The 24,219-nt window shown below is 33.6% G+C and overlaps 1 protein-coding gene across 1 annotated transcript; it reads left to right on the forward strand.

The window, feature by feature from the left end:
* Positions 1–7,678: 7,678 nt before the first annotated feature.
* LOC124541940 lies at positions 7,679–19,783 on the forward strand. The gene is made up of 5 exons (XM_047119878.1): positions 7,679–7,881; positions 10,433–10,513; positions 17,217–17,315; positions 18,309–18,400; positions 19,440–19,783. Exons 1-5 carry the CDS (start codon positions 7,839–7,841, stop codon positions 19,761–19,763), a joined length of 639 nt encoding a protein of 212 aa, XP_046975834.1. The 5' UTR covers positions 7,679–7,838; the 3' UTR covers positions 19,764–19,783.
* Positions 19,784–24,219: the final 4,436 nt, after the last annotated feature.

The following is a 24,219-nucleotide window of genomic DNA, read 5'->3' on the forward strand; positions in this document are numbered from 1 at the left end:
TTTAATCTATTGAAATATTTTATAGCGACTTCAAAAAAAAGGAGTGTTCTCAATTCGACGAGTATTTTTTCTTTTTTTTTTTATGTTTGTTCGCCGCTTGCTTCGCCATTTATGAACCGATTTTGATGATTTAAAAAAAAAAAGTCATTACGCTATAGAATGAATTATTAAAAAAGAATTCATTCTATATTGCACACCACAAACAAAAAAAAAAGAATGTAAGACAAAATTAATAAAATACAAAAAAAAAAAAAATTAAAAAAAAAAACAAAACAAAAGAAGTACATTAAGAGTGTTGTACAACGGGCGGACTTATGGCTTTTTAGCCGTCTCTTCCAGACAACCCAGTCAAAGGGAGAGAGAGCGGTGCAGTCATTAACTTACATACAAATAGTTACACACTAATACTTGTACTTCGTACATATATAAATATTATGTATAAATAATATATATCTCTATCATACACTAATACATACTTAAGACTGAAGGTGAAATGATATAAATACATAAAAAATCATAATAAATGTTGTATAAAATAATTAATTAAAGTCGTCTGAATTATTGTTTAGGTAATAGTTTTTAACGGCTATTTTAAAAACTGACATTGATGGAGCCTTTGTTATGTTTACTGGAAGGGCATTCCATAACCTTATGGCTATAGATTGGTCAGTATCATAAATTATTCAAATTATCGACCAATGACGTCGCTTCAATTGGCTATCAAATGTTGTTTTGGCTTTTCTCTTTTGATTGGACAAGGCTGTAAGGTTTTATGTTTAGCGATTTTCTCCCTTACATAACACTATGTGAGAGATATAAACACAATATCATATTCATAGTCAGCGAACCATAACAATCATTAATCTTGGCCCGCTAAGAACAATATTGTTCTGAGTTTAATATACTTAGATGTATAATTATGAATAGCTGAGATGGCCCAGTGGTTAGAACACGTGCATCTTAACCGATGATTGCGGGTTCAAACCCAGACAAGCACTCGTCTTATTCATCTCGTGCTCGGCGGTGAAGGAAAACATCGTGAGGAAACCTGCATGTGACAAATTTCATAGAAATTCTGCCACATATGCATTCCACTAACCCGCATTGGAACAGCGTGGTGGAATATGTTTCAAGCCCTCTAACGAAAGAGGTGGCCTTATCCCAGCAGTGGGAAATTTACAGGCTGTTACTTTACTTTTACTTTATATAATTATGAACTCGATTTCATTACAGAAGGAAGACATTCAAGACAGACTAAAGAATTATTCGTCAAGAGGGTATTTGTAAACTCCTAAAGGCAAATTCAAACTCAAATTTCTTTATTCAATATAGAAGTATTACACTTTCTTATTGATGGTCAATTGAAACAGTACTACCGTTTCGGAAAAGAAACTCAGCGGGATTTTTTTTGTCTCATATATTATATAAATAATTTCATATGAAATGAAATAGCCGGGAGACGATCGTTGCATTCCCAAGGTGTGCTATCGATCATAAACTCATTAATTGTATAATAACATTTTACACACAAGCGTTCCGTAGGCATATTTGGTTTACATTGATTTCCATGCAAAGGCCTGTTTTCTATTTTTATTATCTTTACATAGTATGAAAAAAGTCGCTTACCGCTGTCTGTCCCTATGTACGCTTAAATCTTTAAAACTACGCAACTGATTTTGATGCGGTTTTTTAATAGAAAGAGTGATTCGAGAGGAAGGTTTTTGTATATGATACATAGACAACATAGTTAAGTAACACTGATAATTAAAAAATTTCTAATGTGATTTTGTAAATAAACAAATTCTGTAGTATATTATTCCATCAACCCGCATTGGAACAGCGTGGTGGAATATGTTCCAAACCTTCTCCTCAAAGGGAGAGGAGGCCTTTGACCCAGCAGTGGGAATTTACTGGCTGTTGTTGTTGTTGTAGTATATTTAGTATCAGTATTGTACCCGTGCGAAGCCGGGGCGGGTGGCTAGTTAATTATAATTAAGTCCCGATGCAAACAGATAAAAAAACCGGCTCTCACCGTATGGGCATATTATGCGGAGGAATGAGAACCATATCGTAGGGAAGGTGTTGAGCATGGATGTTGATGTATAGGGGGACGACACCCCCCCTCAAGAAATATTGTTAAGAAACGTCCAAGATTGGGGATGCGAATGTAACCTAGATTAAGATGAGAAACCTACCATCAATAACTATTAGTATTACTATTCTTTGTTGGTTGGGCTTCATGCAAGCCCCTCTGGGTAGGTAACACTCACTCATCAAATATTTTTCCGCTAAACAACAGTACTCAGTATTGTTGTGTTCCAGTTTGAAGGGTGAGTGAGCCAGTGTAACAGGTACAAGGGACATAACATCTTAGTTTCCAAGGTTGGTGGCGTATTGACGATGTAAGGAATGGTTAATATTTCTAACAGCGACCATGTATATGGGCGGTGGTGACCACTTACCATCATATCTAATATTTTAAATAAATAAAAAGTTTATTTGTCTCCGTATACTGTTAACTGTCCGTATGTCATTTTATATATCAATAAAACGAGAAAGCATGACAAAATAACAAACATACTTTCACATTTATATTGCTATCTAGTTGGCTAACGCGGCTTTGTTCATTATTTAGAAGGTATTCATTAGGACTTAGGCATATAAACGTTGCCTATGTGAGTCCTTTTACTGCTATGAGAAGGTAGTAGGTATTTTATTTTATCTTATTTTCATTGGGACACCCAACGCTAGATACAATATCACATACAAAAAAGGAATTACATTTCAAAATTATCAAGGTAAATTAAAGTAAATTAAGGTAAATTCAAGGGGGAAATACTGCTAGCATTCTTGCCACTATTCCACGCAAGATTATGACCTGATCATGATGTATAACAACGATAATCTCGATGTAATGGAATACTTAGTTGCGTTTTCCAAATCAGATATAAAATAAATGGCTCATACTACGGGAATTAATGTGAGGAACGTTTATAAAGGCAGATGAAGTCCTTGGACTTCAAGCTTGCTGTAAACCAAATTAAATCAGAATAAGCTCACTGGCTTCTTGAAAGAGCAACTGATAGACAGACACACAGAACTACTTTCTCATTTATAATATTAGTATGGATTATTTATGAATAAACTTCATAAAATTCAACGTTTAATAAAGTAAACAGCATTTGTAAAGCAATTAAATCTATACTTAATAATGTATTGAGTCGAGATGGCCCAGTGGTTAGAATGCGTGCATTTTAACCGATGATTGCGGATTTAAACCCAGGCAAGCACCGCTGATTCATGTGCTTAATTTGTCTTTATAATTCAAAAAATGAAGAAAAACATCGTAAGGAATCTGTACGTGACAAATTTCATAGAAATTCTGCCACATGTGTATTCCACCAACCCGCATTGGAACAGCGTGGTGGAATATGTTCCAAACCTTCTCCTCAAAGGGAGAGGCGGCCTTTAGCCCAGCAGTGGGAATTTACAGGCTGTTGTTGTTGTAATATGTATTATAAATGTGAATGTGATTCTGTCTGTCTGTCTGTTACTCTTTCGCTACTAAACCAATGAATCGAATTTGATGAAATTTGCTATGAAGCAAATTTCATCAGGAGCGAAGCCGCTGTCGATAACTAGTTTGCAATGTCGCAAAGTGAAACGAATATTAATGTACTTAGTGTTTACCTACTGTTTAAAATTTAAGCGGCCGTAAATGTTAACATTTACTGTACACAATTTTTGCTTTGTGTAATCGTCGGTAAGGCAACGTGAGGCAGCCTTGACACCCTAACATGCACACATAAGCGACTCGCAATTGTGTGTTTTTAAATTTCGGTCAAATCTTTGCGTAATAAGAAAAGGATACGGAAAATATTAAAAAAAAAAGATTTTTTTTAATTTTGAACATGAAAAGAATGTTAAACATTTGAGACTTTAATTTCATCTAAGCTAATGTAAGTTATCAATGAACAATATATTTTGATTATTTATGAGAAAAAAAATATTAATTTGCTTGTTTTGAATATGCTAAAACTTGTACCGTGTGTAAATTCCTCACACACACAATATACACACACTTTTTTTCTCAATAGTAACACACATTAAAATGCCAGTCAAATCTTTTGCCTATTTCTATATATTGTTTAGAAATTGATCACAATATTAGTGAAGTTCTCCTGACAATTCGACCTGTTTTGTTAAATTATTAGTCTACAAACCAATGATGTTCTAGTAAACAGATATGTTATTAACGCGCAAAAAGTGAAGACTAGAAAACGTCCTAATTTGGATGTTTACCTTTAGTCGTTTTCATCATAATTATGCCAGTAATACGTTATAATACATCATAATTACGTAGTAATACGTTTTGCGTAATTAAAACATCTAGTTATCCCTTTTACTTATTGTTTTTATCAAGCTATCCTTTTTACTTGTAACGAAATGTAAAATAAAAGGTCCCCGGCGCGGCACACTTTTTTCTGTTGTTTAGTATGGGTATGACATATCTGTTTATTAGAATATCATTGCTACAAACGATTATTGAGTTAGTGATCTCGTCATCTTTGTCACTTGTTTGCATTTAAGATCGTAGATTCAACAACTGTACGTGCCAACTAGAGTAAGTATTTATCTATTATATCTAAATTTGTATTAAAAATAAATTAAAATATATTTTAATTACAAAATTCTAGTTACACTTTTGACTGACAACATTTTATCTCTGATGAACTTGAGAAGAATTTGTGAAAGAAACTTAGATACTTATTATTTAATAAAAAGTTAATATACTAAGTAAAATTTAATTAAGATTGATTAATGTTTAATGTCTATTTAAATTCTGTATTAAATGAATAGCGACATGATCACATATATACTTAATTAAACATAACACATTTGAATACTCACATTTAAAAATCAAAATCACAACACAGATAATCAAAAATGTCATTTTGACATTTAATTGTTTTCGCTGTCAAATGCAAATAACCGTTTAAATATTATCGGTCTGACGGTTATGGGGGCCGAATATGGAATGATGTGAGAATAATTCTTAGGTTTTTCGAATTACCTAGGAAATATTCCCACAGTAATTAGGATTAATCAACGCATAATGTGCCATGAACAAAAAGTTTTTTTTTGTTTTAAAAGTCATTGTCATCGCGTATAAATTGTAGTTCTTACTTAAGCATTAAGGAAACATAAATTTAATTTTAATAATTAATATTCTATCACTTGCCAATTAATAAAACTGATTGATTAATTTATTTCCTTAATTTTGTCTTTGAAGAGTCAAATGAAAATGCGCGTATAGGAATGCATTTTTCTTTTTTTTTGGCTTTATTTGTGCCAAAAACGCACAGATTATTTCGCTAATGTCACGAGCGATGTATATTTTGCCAATGTATGGTAAATATTACAGGCTATTATTATTTTTTAAGGCTTAACAGACGGATACTATTGCGTTAGTACTACTGAACTTTGCCGGTTCTTCTCAGTAGAACCTACATTGGGAACCGGTGGTAGCTTCACTGAATTGTTAAATGACGATTCAAACACGAAAAGTGCTGGTAAAAGCCCACTTGAATAAAGTTCATTTTGATTTTGATTTTGGATTGGAAACCCGTAACCTAAAACAACACAATAACAAAAAAATACATTAAAAAAACTTCTATTAAAATACATAAGTACAATCAAAAGGAAATTTACAGCTTCATCTCGATATATATACATAGAAATTTGAAAATAGACTAAACACAAATAATAACAAACATTCAATATTAATAGGACGATATAAGTATGTATTACTTTCCTTCATTTTCATAAACCCATATGTACCACTGTGGTATTCTTGATTCAGTATTACAATTGAGAATTTTTCCAAATATTTTTTTTCGAAATAAAACTAGCTATAACGGATTTGAATCGCGTATATTAATTATTTTTAACATCCCGACGTTTCGAGCACTTTACAGCGTTCGTGGTCACGGGTAGATAAGATAAAATTTAAGACAACATATTTTTTTTTTCATTAACCACAAGACCAGCTATGTTATGGAGCACGGAAACGGTAACCTTCATAAAAAATATATACAATTTAGTTTTTGCATAGTGCTATATTTAAAGAGTAGCTAAAATTGTTTTTAAGGCTTTATCAGTAATTATACTCGATACCAAATAACAGCCGACAAACAAAGTCAAGGTAACCGGTAAAACGTTATTCATATATCCGTATACATAACATAACATTAAATAATATATTTCACGAAACAAAATAATTACACGTAATTAATTCATAGAGCCGACATGGCCCAGTGGTTAGGACGCGTACATCTTAAACGATGATTGCGGGTTCAAACTCAACAAGCATCAATGAATTATTTTAAATGTCACTTTTATTAATTATAGATTTTTTTTTAATTAAACGACGATTTCCGTGGTCGAATGGTGTATACACCTGTTTTCATGGGTACGCCATTCCGAGGTCCCGGGTTCGATTCCCGGCCGAGTCAATGTAGATTATCATTAGTTTTCTATGTTGTCTTAGGTCTGGGTGTTTGTGGTACCGTCGTTACTTCTGATCTTCCATAACACAAGTGCTTTAGCTACTTACATTGGGATCAGAGTAATGTATATGATGTTGTCTCATATTTAAAAAAATATATATATTTTACTTGACACCAAATTAACGAGATATTATTGGTCGAGAGGTTGATTAATCTATGATATTCACTGTGGATTTCCAACAAAATGGCGTTTTGATCGTCGCCAAAATATCCCCAAATAAATAGTAGATTAGTTATACACATAATTTAAGCCCAGCTATACTTGGATTTGAACCGGCATTCTTTAATTTTAAATTAAAAATTACAAATTTATTAATGGGTGTATTTTTCTACAGTATCTTGGACTCGTATGGGGTTTTATTTTGCACACAAATTAATCACAGCATCAGTTATTATTAGTATCACATGTATAGCCAGTGAGTGCATACTCAATTGTATGCCTGTTATACTGGCTCACTCAAGCACATTTTGTTAAGTTACTTAAAAATTTCTATTTTAATATTTAACTAATATGTTCCCAAAAGTTTAAACTCCAGTGTAAATATTTATTTTAAATATTGAAATTAAATTCCAAATGTCTTTCTAAATAAAGACGGAACAGCGTACGCATTTCGATTTTAAACACCGAAAATATAGTGTCACACTGTGTCATAATATGTTATAAGTTATTACACTCAGTGTAAGCTTTCTATGATAGTAGGAAAACGTCCACCACTCTTGGTTTCACAAATATGAAAGTGGTGGTATTTGAATAGTAAAACGTTATAACTACAAACACATAACAAATTAAAATATGTCTTATTACAATGAACTAAGAATGAAAATCAAAAGTAATTTATATTCAACATAAGTTAATACATCCTTTCGTTTGTAGAGGTGAATGGAAACACACACATGCAATACGTATAGAAGTGTAATTTAAAAGCAATCTTAAGTCAACGGAATAAGATTGACGAAAATGTGTAATTATTTTTGCATTACAGACAAAACATTTTGAATTTCGTTCTCATGGAATCATTAATGACGAAAAGTCCTAAAGGATGAATCACGTCAAAAGAATGTGACCTTAATTCATTACGTAATACGGTTTTAATTCATACGTCGCTAATATTAGATAAATCCTTGTCGCAATAGTGAAAGTTGCTATCATATGGTTCTGCGGTCAGTTGGCGGCAAAACTCGACGTTGACAGTTCGTTTTATATTTTTTTAATCTGTGAAGTGTTGTGAAAATGATATAAAAAAACTAAATGTTGAGTGAATAATCAATATGGAAATTAAACTTGTTATTTTCTCGGCCCTGCTTTCGTTTGGTAAAGTTTCTGTTATTTATTATTTAGATTTTTAAACAGCCATTTTTGACAAACATATTTTTTTTTTAAATATATTTTAATTTTCAAGCGTGAATAGGTTAAGGCGAGTTACTTGAATGCCGAAACATTAATGTACATTCTTATGTACTTGTAATTTGTAATTTTTAATTAACTACAACAAAGTTGTAATAAATTTAACACTTTCAATGCAAATAATAATATTTTATATCCATAAAAAAACTGATAAATTTATTTAATTTATCGAAAAATACCCAGAGTTTATTTTTCAATTAAATAAATAAATTAAATTTCAACATAATATATTACAAACATTTTTTATTTATTATTCCTAATGTAATCCTTAATATATATTTTATCTTTATAACAATTTATATGAATTGAAAAGTATTCAGATCGTAAATTAAAAAAAAAACATAATATGCATAGAGTTATATATAAAATAAAATAGATATTATATGAAAATGTACAAAAACAGGTCAGGTTATATGATCTTTAGCGTTCTTGTGTATGATTTAAATAAAATCTTTTGTTTTAAAATCACTTCTTATTTAAAAATAATTTTGCCAAATTTTAAGAGAAACCAGTGGATTTCATTTTTGTCATGAAAAGAAATAATATAATACATTAATGGGCAAAACATTTAACATACATATATTATGTGTCTAAAAATGTAGTGGGTAACTGTTGGTACGTAAGTACACGCAAACTACTACATTATTATGACGTTTGGTAAGTCAACTATCACATACAGATCTATCTGTATATATATAAATAATCTAAAGGTCATTATATAGTTCATATTCCATTTTTAAATAAAATAAAGAAACGAAGTCACAAAAATGACCGTTAAAAAGAACAATCCAACTAAACATGGACGCTGTTAATTCATCCTTGCTTCGAAGTATTAGTAACGTAAAATAAAGTAACAGCCTGTACATTTCTCACTGCTGAGATAAGGCCTCCTCTTCCATTAAGGAGAGGGTTTGGAACATATTCCACCACGCTGTTCCAATGCGGGTTGGTGGAATACACATGTGGCAGAATTTCAATGAAATTAGACACATGCAGGTTTCCTCACGATGTTTTCCTTCACCGCTGAGCACGAGATGAATTATAAACACAAATTAAGCACATATATATAGTGATGCTTGCCTGGGTTTGAACCAGCAATCATCGGTTAAGATGTACACGTACTAACCACTGGACCATCTCAGCTCACTCGCTCATCTTTGAAGTATCACTTCTATAAAATAAATATAGATAATATACTTATACATATTACTAAAATTACTTATAAATTTGTAATTACATATCTTAACCTCGGTACACTTGAAGTAACCGCCGGTTACAGATTAAAAATTATGTGATAAGAAGAACTATTATAATTAGTAACTTAGTAATTACAAGTCATAATTAATGTACTACCTTGTATCATTACATAGTATAAAACAAAGTCGCTTACCGCTGTCTGTCCCTATGTACGCTTAGATCTTTAAAACTACGAAACGGATTTTGATGCGGTTTTTTTAATAGATAGAGTGATTCGAGAGGAAGGTTTTTGCATATAAAACATGGACGATGTAGTAAAGAAACGCTGATAATTTTAGATGTTTCTAATGTGATGTCGTAAATAAAAAAAATCTGTAGTATATTTAGTATCAGCATTTTACCAGTGCGAAGCCGGGGCGGGTAGCTAGTTTGGTTGGTTAGTTGAAATAATTTACATTTATAACTATAAATAAAAAAAAGTTATTGTTGTAGCCTAAGTTACTCCTCATTACATCAGTTATTTCCCGATGAAAGTCACATCGAAATCGGTCCACTAATTGCAGAGATTAGTCGAAACAGACCGACAGGACCGAAAAATAAAAAATAAAGTAATTTGGTTATGTCTCGTGTATACATACGTTTAATAAAAAGGGATTATTTCAATATTACAAAAAGACACTCCTATTTTATTATATGTACAGATATAGATATAGTAAAGCTATGGGCATTGGTGGCCTTTGACCAGGTGGCTCATTGTTGGATCTGATTTGACTCGACCGGATCTTTACGTACTTTTAGAGATGGCAGCTAAAAAACAAATTCCAAACTTGTAGATAAGGCCCTAAGGTTTTGAACCCCACAGTTCGGGATTTACTGCTTTACAATTTAGCCACTGCACACCGAGGTAGTGAATGTAAAATACGTCGGATACAAGCGAAGTCGTGTTTAGAGGTCACATTATGTAAATTACATAATTGCGTTTCGCCAAATAACAGTACTCAGTATTCTTGTGTTCCGGTTTGAAGGGTGAGTGAGCCAGTGTAACAGGCACGAGGGACATAACATCTTAGTTCCCAAGGTTGGTGGCGCATTGACGATGTAAAGAATAGTTAATATTTCTTACAGCGTCACTGTCTATGGATGATGGTGACCGCTTACCATCAGGTGGCCCATATGCTCTTCCGCCAACCTATACCATAAATATATATATAAATTAAACCTATATTTCGATGTCTTGACTTCATATGTAATTTTGTTTCAGTGTCATGCGGCGTCATCATACCGGAAGAGCTGCCATCTTTGTTATCTGTGGCGTATTCTAACATCCCTCCTATAAAGAAAGGTATGTAATAATATATAAATATGAGACAACATCACATACATTACTCTGATCCCAATGTAAATAGCTAAAGCACTTGTGTTATGGAAAATCAGAAGTAACGACGGTACCACAAACACCCAGACCCAAGACAACAAAGAAAACTAATGAACCTTTTCTACGTAAGCACGGCTGGGAATTGAACCCGGGACCTCGGAGTGGCGTACCCATGAAAACCGATGTACACGATTTTATTCGGATGATATCGGTTTTACAAATTTTGCCGATGCTATATCTAACTTGTGTCGTTCTATACCTAACTTAATTAGTTACTGATGCGTTCAATGATATTCTAACAAACAGATATGTTATATCCATACTAAACAACAGAAAAAAGTGTGCTGCGCCGGGGACCGTTTATTTTAGTTTATTTTTACATTTCGTTAAAAATAAAAAGGATAGCTTGATAAAAACAATAAGTAAAAGGGATTATTAGATGTTTTGATTACGCAAAACGTATTACTACGTAATTATGATGTATTATCACGTATTACTACGTAAAACGACTAAAGGCAAACGTCCCAATTGGGACGTTTTCTAGTCTTCACTTTTTGCGCGTTAATAACATATCTGTTTACTACAACATCATTGGATGCGTTAGTTAATTCACTTCTTGCGAAACATTGTTTTTAAATGTAATTATAATTTGTATAATTTACCGGTCCATTTATTAATTGGGTCGTTAATGAAAATCATTTGTTTAAAACTTTAAATGAACAGGTATTCTTTTGGAAACAAAAGGTTACAACATACTGCAATAAAAAGATATACATCAGTCTCAATAAAATTAACATAGAATTTACTTGTTTTCAACCGACTTCAAAAAGGAGGAGGTTATCAATTCGTCTGTTTTTTTTTTTTTTTTTTTTTTTTTTTATGTTTGTTACCTCATAACTTTTTACTGGGTGGACCGATTTTGATAATTTTTTTTTGTTTGAAAGGTAGTGCTTCCCGTGGGGTCCCATTTTTTTTTTTTTTTTCCGATGATGGTATCCGTATAAAAACGACATAAGTCTTAAAGTTGCATAATGTATATGCGCGACAAATATCTGAATAACTCAAAATCACGTTAACCAATTTTGATGATTCTTTTTTTATTATAAAGGATATACTTTAAGGGTAGTTTGGCGAAAGTTTGGTCAGGTTCTGAGCACAGGATCCATGACAAATTAAGGGAACGGGAGGGAACGGAACAATTCTGAGGAGCACGTTAGCAATACTCGGTCGAATCTTTTATTTATGGGTTACTTGGATATTTGAATCACCTTCCGGAACGTGGTTATGTTCATGTAATTGTCATAATCGAATATTACAATCAACTAGCGACCCGCCCCGACTTCTCACGGGTGCAATACTGATACTAAATATACTAAAGAATTTGTTTATTTACGACATCACTATGCAAACTACTAAAATTGTCAGTGTTTCTTCACTATATTGTTCATTTATTATATACACAAACCTTTCCCTTGAATTACACTATCTATTAAAAAAAACCGCATCAAAATCCGTTGCGTAGTTTTAAAGATAAAGGGACAGAGAAAGCGACTTTGTTATATACTATCTATTGACGGAACTCCTAAACGGCTTACAGTTAGGGTGCGATTTGGGGCAGAATTTCTTTCTGTCTTTAATCAAATTTTGTGTATATGATGTGATGTCATATGATGTACGACATAGCATACGAATAGCTCTTTTGCAACGATTTTTTTACTGAGGTCGATTACAGCTCATTCGAGGGTGGTACCTTGTAGTTTATGCCTCATGACGTATTAAAGCCGCATTTTCGAATGCCAATTTAGCTTTATTCGAAAGTTTCTTTTGAAATTAGTCCCCAAGTAGTTTCTGATTCATATAAAGGGCAAGCTTAATCTATCCATATCAAGAAAAAAATGTTAGTCTACATCAGCTTCACTTAAAATCAAAAAATAAATAAAATTTTAACAAAAACAAAAACCGACTTCTAACAAAACACTATTTTAAAACAAATAAAAATGCACTAAAAAGTAATAAAAATAATTGCATATTTAACATATTTTTGAGAGTCCTCCTAGGTAAAATGAAATGAAAAATATTAGACTACCTAAAAGTCGATTTACGATTATATAATGTAGTTATAATTATTGCTATATTTGGAGTCGGTGTCAGCCAACCCTATACTATACCTATCAAAAAACAATACGAGAATACTTTAAGAAATATCTCTTACAAATTACCTTTTAAACGATATTATACTGGGTCAATCAAGAGGCTCGTATCGCTTCTTTCTTTTGATTGTTGAAGCGTGTGCCTGTGGATGACACCGGCTCCAAATATAACAATAACTATAACTACGTTATATAATCGTAAATCGACTTTTAGGTAGTCTAATATTTTTCATTTCATTTTACCTAGGAGGACTCTCAAAAATATGTTAAATATGCAATTATTTTTATTACTTTTTAGTGCATTTTTATTTGTTTTAAAATAGTGTTTTGTTTGAAGTCGGTTTTTGTTTTTGTTAAAATTTTATTTATTATTTATATAATTTAAAAAAAACATTGAAATAATCCAAAAAACCAGTCGAGTTTCCACCAAAACCTTTTTACAAATGAAGAAGCAGGAAGTAATAACTACTTCCGTGGTCGAGTAGTGTACACTGGTTTTCAAGGGTACGCCACTCCGAGATCACGGGTTCGATTCCCGGTCGAGTCGATGTAGAAAAAGTTCATTAGTTTTCTATGCTGTTGGTCTGGGTGTTTGTGGTAGCGTCGTTACTTCTGACTTTCCACACAAGTGCTTTAGCTACTTATAGTACTGTATGTGATGCTGTCCCATATACATATATACCGGAAACAAGAATAATTAAAATTATTTAAAAAAAAAAAAACAATCTATTTATTAAAAAAAATGTTTATATGTAACTTTACAAATTTAAACAAATCTGTTGAATTCAAGTGTAAAGAAAAAGTGTAATTTTAGTATTCAATTAAGAAAAGAAATAAAACAACAGTTAATATTTATATATATAGTATATGTATCACGTAAAATTAAAAAAAATACCTCCTTTAAACTTTTAAAGCATTTGTGTTATTTATTTCTTCATTTAAAGCATTATATTCATATTAAAACATTTACACGGAAATATTACTACACGACATTTTAATCGTTATGTAATTATATATATATGTATATATATAACATTACATAAGTCATAAATCGAAGGTCAAATAAAAGTTGAACCGTTCATTTCCTTTGTTTAAAAGCTGAATTATATTTATTATCGAGTTTATAATTCATTGATCTGTGCATAATAATCAATGTCGATTTTTAGCAATTCGATACATTTTTTTGCTGACTGTACTTTATATTTTGGTACTGATGTGTCTGCTTGAATTAGACTTAAATTTTATATGTAATTGTAAAATAAAAGTGGCCTAACTCCTTGTTACATCAGCTATCCTTCATTTAAAGGCTCTTCAAAATCGGTCTAGTCGTTCCAGAGATTAGTCGGAATGAACAAACACAGACAAAATTGTAAAAAATGTTATTTCAGTACAAACAACAACAACAACAACAACAGCCTGTAAATTCCCACTGCTGGGCTAAAGGCCTCCTCTCCCTTTGAGGAGAAGGTTTGGAACATATTCCACCACGCTGTTCCAATGCGGGTAGGTGGAATACACATGAGCCAGATTTTCACACATTCAGAAATTTGTCACATGCAGGTTTCCTCACGATGTTTTCCTTCACCGCCGAACACGAGATGAATTATAAAGACAAATTAAGCACATGAATCAGCGATGCTTGATTGGGTTTGACCCGCAATCATCGCTTAAGATGCACGCGTTCTAACCACTGGGCCATCTCGACTCTTAGTCGTATGTATTTCAGTACATCTATTGTGTATACATACATTCGCATTTATTAAAAAACGGTCATTTTTATATTTTATATTTAAAAAGACTAACTACTGACTTTTTCCGGTTTCATTTCGGTAGTATCCACTTTCTGAACCGGTAGTAACTTCAATTAATATAGTTCTTATATGACCTATTTGAATAAAGTATATTTTAATTTTTATTACGATTCACGTGTTATTAAACCATAGGGTTTTTAATATAGGTCAATTGTTATTGCTTTTTTTTATGGTATAGGTTGGTCGAGCATATGGGCCACCTGATGGTAAGTGGTCACCATCACCCAAAGACAATGACGCTGTTAGAAATATTAACCATTTCTTACATTGTCAATGTAAACCAACCTTGTGAACTAAGATGTTATGTCCCTTGTGACTGTAGTTCAATAGGTCACTCACCATTCAAACCGGAACACAACAATACTGCGTACTGTTGTTTAGCGGTTGAATATCTGATGAGTGGGTCGTACCTACCTAGGCGGGCTTGCACAAAACCCTACCACCAAGTAAACACGATATCGATTATTAATACAAATTAAATATATGAATTCGTTGGTGCGGATTTGAACTTAGATTAATATATAATTGTATTCAACTAACATGACTGCATTTTTAAATGTTGAAATAGAGTAACTACTGAGTATATTGCCGGTTCTTTCCGGTAGAATTTGCATTCCGAACCTGTGATAGCTTCACTTAATTGTTAAATAACGATTCAAAAGTGCTTGTAACGCCTACATGAATAAAGTATGTTTTGATTCAAGTGTTGTTAAACCATTGGGTTTTTAATATAGGTCAATTGTTATTGCTTTTAAGTTTCTATTAACATCGGTCTGTAACCAGACGAATCTGGTTCAAACCAGTTCGATCGTTCGAGAAAACTAGATTTGGTTTATAAGGAAACGCCTATAAGTTATAGTACGACACAACTTAGATGTCGCATCGGCAAAGTTCATAAAACAAATTATCAATATTTACTTCTTATGTAAATATTATCTTTACACAAACGTAATAACTTGTAATATCATATGAACTAATATATTCGTCAATTTGACGCGTCGATTTACATGCACACACCCGGGAAAGCACCCGGGTTGAACTGACACGAGAATCTATAGCGTCGAATGGCGGGATAGGGAGCTATTTCTATTGGTTATGTTAGGCAGTAATCGGTTTTATTGAATTTGCCGATGCTACATCTAAGTTGTGTCGTACTGTACGTTGTTTACATAAGTCTAAAATTATCTATTACTATAGTTTGTTATGAACATTCTGGGTTCGATTCCGTGTGATGTGACCTAGCAGTTAGATCAGTTGGATTTTAAGCGAAGAGTGCGGGTTCATATCTGAATGAGCAATGCTATATTTTTTTCCTAAATTTGTATGTGAAAGGTCATCTTTGGTAGAAGAAAAACATTGTAAGGATATTTGTATTTCAATATTATTAAATGCTAAAGACCCAACCCGGCTTCGCACAGGTGTAATCCTGATACTAAATACAGTAGGAAATGTCTAAATTATCAGTATTTCTTTACTATATTGTTAACATATTATATAAACAAAAACCTCTCGAATCACTCTATCTATTAAAAAAACCTCATCAAAATCCGTTGCGTAGTTATAAAGATCTAAGCATACACAGACAGACAGAGGTAAGGGACATTTTTTTATATTATGTAATGTATGATGTGTTTTAATCCCCCATGCTCACTATAAGCACAACCTTTAATATTAATTAAAGGGGTAAAACTCAAACTCAAACTCAAATTACTTTATTCAATAAAGAAGTATTATACTTTCTTATTGATAGTCAATTAAAACAGTACCACCAGTAGATATATTAGTTATTCCATGTGATTGGGTGTTGGTACCAGAGGCGGATTTACCAATAGGCTAAGTAGGCTGGAGCCTAGGGCGGCAGAATTACAGGAGCGGCAAATTTAGCCCAAATTTGTGACTATCTTACAGAAATAAAAAGAATTATAATTATATGTACACATTACGTCCGTAATCCGTTTACTTGTCACTACGTAGTGGGTTAAATAATCTAGTAACTGACAGAAATATCATTAGCATAGTTCATAATTATACTAACAACGGAAAAAGCCGATGTAATGAGGACAATAGTTTAAATAAAACTAGTTATTACGGATTTTAATCGCGTATATTAATTATTTTGGACATCCCGACGTTTCGAGCACTTTACAGCATTCGTGGTCACGGGTAGATCACGTGAGAAATCGTTGGCGGTAGTTGCAAATAATATTTCTTTGTTCTTCAAATAGACAAATGCCACCTTAGTCTACCCGTGACCACGAACGCTGTAAAGTGCTCGAAACGTCGGGATGCCAAAAACAATTAATATACGCGATTCAAATCCGTTATAACTAGTTTTATTTCAATGTGTAATCGCGAAAATTTAAGACAACATAACGTATTGAATTTCAAAAGTCGGTAGGGGCGGTAAAAATTGAATAGCACTATCGGCAAATATGTAAATCCGCCTCTGGTTGATACTAGTCTTATTAAGACACCACTTAAGACACCACTGGGTCCACGGACCCTGACCCATTGGGTCAAGAATAAATGACGCGGTAGCCGAGGCTACCGAGGAGGAAAAGCCCGGGTAAGGAGGGTAACCTCGGGGCCCGAACCCAAGCCTAGCCTAGGCCAGGCTGGAAGACCCGTGATGATTAGTCTTATTAAAAATTCATCATGCTGTCTAATGAAATAATTGTTCTCCCGAATAACAATATCTTATGTAAACAGGTACAGATTCAAGGATAGGCTTCGGCTTCGCTTTCGGTAACCATGCTGACTTCCAAGTGATGCTGGAGCTAGGCCCTCAGACGAATACTATGAATCTCAGTAAGTTAACACCATTGACAAATTATTTATTTAAGATACATGCTAACTTAGTTAAAAGATAAGTATAATGTTGCCTTAAATTTTCGCGATTATTACACATTTAAATAAAACTAGTTATAACGGATTTTAATCGCGTATATTAATTATTTTGGACATCCCGACGTTACGAGCACTTTACAGCGTTCGTGGTCACGGGTAGACTAAGGTGGCATTTGTCTATTTGAAGAACAAAGAAATATTATTTGCAACTACCGCCAACGATTTCTCAATTGGTATCTTGAGAAATCGTTGTCGAAAGAAATCTAAACGTCGGGATGTCCAAAATAATTAATATACGCGATTAAAATCCGTTATAACTAGTTTTATTTAAAAGATAAGTATAACTGACAAAAAGAACAGCCTGTAAATTACCCACTGCTGGGCTAAGGCCTCTCCCTTTAAGGGGAAGATTTGGAACATATTCCATCACGCTGTTCCAATGCTGGTTGGTGGAAAACTTACTACATTAATTACAAATTGAGTATATTTTCAGAGAGTTTATTTTTACCAATTTTAATAATTGTATTAGAAGTTTTCAATTGTGAAAGTGTCTTGAACGGGGACAGAAACGACTGGGGCATATATGAGCTAATATATTGAGATATTGTATATGTTAGAAAAACCCTTCTACTCTCAAAAGCTCATTACCAACCTTTCAACATGTAAATAAATATTGGACAATATCACATACATTACTCTGATCATAATGTAAGTAGCTATAGCACTTTTGTTATGGAAAATCAGAAGTAACGACGATACAACAAACATCCAGACCCATGACAACATAGAAAAGTAACGAACTTTTTCTACATCGACTCGATCGGGAATCGAACCTGGCCGGTCGGAGTGGCGTACCCTTGAAAACCGGTGTACACACTACTCGACCACGGAAATCCTAAATTATGTAATACAAGTTACTTTGAAATGTATAATAAAATATGTTATTTCCCACAGCTGGTCAGCCGTTCCCCAAAAGTGGTAACAGCAACAACAAACGGCAGGCGCCACCGCTACCACCAACAAAAATAAACAAGAATAAAGACAAGGTATTATTTTGTAATAAATTTACGAAAGGAAAAATGATTAGAGGTTTTTATACATATTTCTATCTTCTAGTGTCAGAATAATACAGGATTCATGGTGGTAGGGCTTTGTGCTAGCCCATTCTTTATTCATCATCAGATATTTTACCACCAAAGAATAGTATTTAATATTGTTGTATTCGGATTTGAAGGATGAATAAGCCAGTGTAACTACAGGCACAAGGGACATAGCATCTTAGTTCCCAAGGTTGGTGGCGCATTGACGATATAAGGAATAGTTAATGGTTCTTACAGTGCCATTGGATATCATCAATCAAATTTCATCAAATTCGGTTCGGCACTTTGTAAACAGACAGAGTTACTTTCGCACATATAATATTAAATATTTACTCATTAAGATACATTATTTGTAATGAAATTGAAAATCACTACATAGTATAAAACAGAGTCGCTATGGACAGTTTAGTACAGTTAGGACAATGTGTATGGGCGGTGGTGACCACTTACCATCATATTATTTATAGATTATCGAAACACCATCGGCATTTTTTCAATTAATACATACATACATTTCAAATAACAATTGTCGCTTTGTTGTTATCGAACAACAATATAAAAGACAAAGAATAATAATAAATGAAGTTCAGAAGTTTTTGTAAAAGTTTTAAATTTAGTAAAGTAAAGTGACAGTCTGTAAATTTCCCACTGCTGGCCTCCTCTTCCATTAAGAGGGTTTGGAATATATTCCACCACGCTGTTCCAATGCGGGTAGGTGGAATGCACATGTGGCAGAATTTCGATGAAATTAGACACATGCAGGTTTCCTCACGATTTTTTCCTTCACCACCGACCACAGGATTAATTATAAACACAAATTATGCACATATATTTAGTGCAGCGTGCCTGGGCTTGAACCCGAAATCAAGAGATAAGATGCACACGTTCTAACCACTGGGCCACCTCAGCTCTGTAAATTTAGTAAGAATAATAAATCCAAATGATAATCCAAAAAAGTCTAACAAAATTATTTTTATGATTACAGTACCTACAATCAGACGCGGGAAAATATCTCCAGAACTGGGCGCAGAAAATGAAATCCCCCCCAAAGCCAGTCAAGCGTCCATCTCCCAAGCCCGGAGAAGTTACTAATCTAGAAGATTCCATGGTGGAGCTGGTGAAGAATGACAAAGGTGAATACGAAATACACCAGCCGAAGCCGGGACACATGTCACAGTACGTCCTGGACAATTTGAAGAAACTCTACGGCCAGAAGAAGGAGGAGGCGCAGAAGATGGTCGAGAAGACAAGAACTGAAGCAGAAGTTAAGAAAATAACAGAAGATTTGTCTAACGTTGATTTGGATTGAGTAAATAATTTTAGAAAGGCTTTGTAATTTTTATTTTCGTTGTTATCAAAAATGAAAATCAAAATATACTTTATTCAAGTAGGCTTTCACAAGCAATCATTTAACAATTATATTAAGTAAAGCTACCAGCGTTTTGTAAATTAGGGCTACCGAGAAGAACTGGCAATATACTCAGTAGTTACTTCAATTTCAAGATTTAAAAATACAGTCATGTTAGTTAAATACAATTATATATGTATGTAATATGAGTCGAGATGGCCCAGTGGTTAGAACGCGTGCATCTTAACCGATGATTGCGGGTTTAAACCCAGGCAAGCACCGCTAATTCATGTGCTTAATTTGTCTTTATAATTAATTCATCTCGTGCTCAGCGGTGAAGGAAAACATCGTGAGGAAACCTGCATGTGACAAATTGCATAGAAATTCTGCCACATGTGTATTCCACCCACCCGCATTGGAACAGCGTGGTGGAATATGTTCCAAACCTTCTCCTCAAAGGGAGAGGAGGCCTTTAGCCCAGCAGTGGGAATTTACAGGCTGTTGTTGTTTTGTTTATGTATGTAATATATCCTGCATGGAAGTCAACAAGTATTACATCCATGATTTTTTGTCGTCTACATAATCTTGTATTGAATAATGCCTCCTTTACCAACTTTTTTACAAATTATATGAATTTATGAAACGGCAAAGTTGAGTATGATGATGTTGATCAATGATTTTGATACGAAAACTGTTTCTGTGGAAAAGTGGAATGTACCTGAAGGTAAGTGGTCAGCACCATCCAGACGATTGTATGTTAAGAATTGTTAACCATATCTTACATGTCATAACCAACTGTGGAAATTAAGATGTCTTTTGGATCTGAAGTTACACTGACTCACTCACTCTTCAAACTCCACACTAAGAATATCTGACGATTGAATAGTATCCATCCAAATGGGTTATAATTAGCTCTAAAACTATACCGAGGCAACTAAGATGTCCCTTGGATCTGTATTTCCACTGGCTCAAACCCGATACATGACATTCCTAAGAATATCTGGGGTGTTAACATTGAAAGTCTTAAAAATCCAGATGGGTTACAAAAAGCCCTACCACGTTTTTTTTATGATGATGATGATGATAGCTGGCAAACGAGCAGGAGGCTCACCTGATGGAAAGTGACTACCACCGCCCATGGACATCTGCAACACCAGGGGGCTTGCAGGTGCGTTGCCGGCCTTTAAGAAAGGAGTACGCTCTTTTCTTGAAGGTTCCCATGTCGTATCGGTTCGGAAAAATCGCCGGCGAAAGTAATATTACAGTTAAAGTTACATTCCGAATAAATGGCCACTGCCACTTACCACCGTATCTATCTAAACTTACTTAAAAATTGAAAACGTTTGAACCAAATTAAATTTATTAAATTTAATACTTTAGTAAATATGTACTTAGCTACTTTTTGTTTTTATTTGCTACCATTTGCATCAATAAGTAATTTATGCTGGCAATCATGTCTTTTAATTAATTGAATTAATTAAAACAGCGCCTGATTGATATTACATACAATATCCTTAAAAGCAATTTGACTAAAATATATTCACAGGCGTATTCAATTTTTATCTTAAACATTCACAGTTATGAGAGGTCTTGAAAGTTTGGTTTATAAAAAAATTGTAGGACATTTTGCAAGCTCAGCAATTAGAGCTAGAAAAGATTGAGGAATGTTTTATACATATATATGACAAAATAAATAAATAAGATACCCGCTGAGTTTCTTTCGCCGGTTCTTCTCAGGTCAGGGTGTTTCCTTTTCCGGTGGTAGTGTTTATTTGACTATATATATATAAGTGTAATGCTCCTATATTGAATAAAGGAATTTCAGTTTTAGTTTGAGTTTGAGTTTTTGACTAATTTTTGCCCGTTGCTTTGTATGTTAGGTGTCTTGTATTTTAGCTGTAATCAAACACTAAACCGAATTTGATGATATTCCCTATGAAGCTAGGTTAAGGTCCAAGAACATAGGATACTTTTTAATGCATAAATCCTGTTGTCCAATCCGTAAAGCGAGTGAAATCGCAGACAACAACTCGTATATAATAAATGTTCAAGCTAACAAGATGCAATACAATACATATATAAATATACAAAAAGCATGTATGTATGTCATGTAAAACAAAATCTCTTCACTTACAACGTCAAAGGGGCACTTACAAGCAATTTATTAAGAGATAAAAGTTAGCTGGTCCGTGCCATGAGAGGCAGCGGTTTCGTTTATATTTAGATTTATTGAGAAAAACAATAAAACACGATTTTATATTTAGGCTTTAGTTATTTTAATTAACAACAACAGCAGCCTGTAAATAAGGCCTTTGAGGAGAAGGTTTGGCACATATTCCACCACGCTGTTCCACTGTTATTTTTTCGTTTATCCCGTAATCCGGTATGAGTCCAAGACCTTGAAATCTGCCACTTGGTTGCCACTACACTAATGAGGTAATCGAATTATAATTTATGTTAAGTAAAGAAGATTAGTCGAAACTGTTAACGAAAAAAATTAACACAAGTGAAAGTTGATAAAATATTAGTTAATTACTACGCTGTTTAATAGTTGTTTGAAGATAGATATCATTGCATCAAGACCATTTTTTAATGTCATAAAATGAGTAGAAGGCTCATCTGACGGAAAGTGACTACCATCGTCCATGGACGTTTGCAAAACCAGGGGGGGGGGCGTTAAAGGTGCGTTGCCGGCCTTTAAGGGGACTGTATGAGCAAAATGCATTTAAAGTATATGATCCAATGCAGCCAACCAAATAAAATAATGATAATCTTAAGGATACATGCTAGCTAGTTGATATTTTGAAAGAAAGGTATAATTAATTTGATACGATAGAAAGAAATCACAAAGTTACCTCTAAAAACATGTTTGACCAAATAAAAACTATAGTTATAAACATTCAATAATTTTAGTCTTTTGTCAGAAGCAATATACTAAATTATTGTTGTTTTAATATTCAGTAAAATCAATAGTTTTTTTTTTAAATCAGATGTTCGTATCTTTGAAGAAATTGCGTTAGCATGTGTGAGTAAACGCCTTGTAGAAGGAGTAGGTGTGAGGCAGAAAATTACTTAAAAATCGCAGTTGAAAACAAATACAACAACAACAACAACAGCCTGTAAATTTTCTACTGGGCTAAGGCCTCCTCTCCCTTTGAGGAGGTTTAGAACCAATGCGGGTCGGTGGAATACACTTCCTTTTGTTTTTTTTGTTGTTTTCCTTCACCGCCGAGCACGAGATGAATTATAAGCTTGTGCGTGTGACTGTTCATGTGCTTAATTTGTATTAAGCACATGAACAGTCAGTGGTTGGCCTGGGTTTGAACCCGTTATCATCGGTTAAGATGCACGCATTATGCATATAATTTAAAAAAACGCTACCTCTTATAAATCGGATCACAAACTTTGTAATAGTTTTATTTGAATCAACCGGGAATCGAAGTCGGCAGTAAGCCGCTTATGCTTAATAGATACATCAGGCGATATGTGATCAGGGCGCGGGACGCACATACCTACAAGTTTATACTTTTTTACTGTTATTTACTTAGCAATTATGAAGGGCATTTTTATACTGTAAATACGAAAGTAACTTTGTCTGTCTGTGGCACTGTCACCGCTAAGTCACTGAACCGAATTTGATGAAGTTTCTTTACGCTCAACCTATCGACTAATCCCTAAAATGCGAGCTGACCCACGGACGACTGGTATTTTATATATTAGTAAATAATATGGTTTGGATAGCGGATTGTTTATATCTAAAATAAGTCATACTTAATTTTCTTTAATTTGTTATGTACGAATTTTATTAAGCCTTAAATTATGATCTCTGCTACATATCCTTATGAAATATATATATATATTTTTTTATTTAATATTGCGGTCAGTGTAATAAGCCACCAGATGATAGGTACCGGATGTTAAGTGGTAACATGTAAACCGTATCCAAAACAGAAGACTGATAACTGGAGACAATATATCGAATCTTGTTTTTACCTAAAACTTGAAAGTTTTTATAAAACTTATGATATAACTGTGATCTGCATCATGACGTCAGTCTGTACCGATAACGATTTAACTTACCATCATCATCAACCCACTGCTGTCCATTGCTGAACATAGGCCTCCCCTAGAGCGCGCCACGCTCGGCTACTCAGTTCTCTGCCTCCCTCATCCAGCTTCTACCGGCGATCCTACGAATGTCGTCGGACCAGCGGTTCAGAGGTAGTCCTACATTATTAATTTACCAGACTAGTTTTAATCTAGGGTTAAATCTGCCTTAGGTTGGGGAATGTAGGACAGAAATATCTGACCCCAAAAAGCCCAATTTATTCATTGTATGTTTTGAACTGTAATATATACTTTTTATACAGACTGTTACGTGAGTAACCTGAGCCTTCAATACGGTGTTATGACAGTT

Source organism: Vanessa cardui, chromosome 29 (assembly GCF_905220365.1).
Source record: "Vanessa cardui chromosome 29, ilVanCard2.1, whole genome shotgun sequence".
Classification (NCBI taxonomy): Eukaryota; Metazoa; Arthropoda; class Insecta; order Lepidoptera; family Nymphalidae; genus Vanessa; species Vanessa cardui.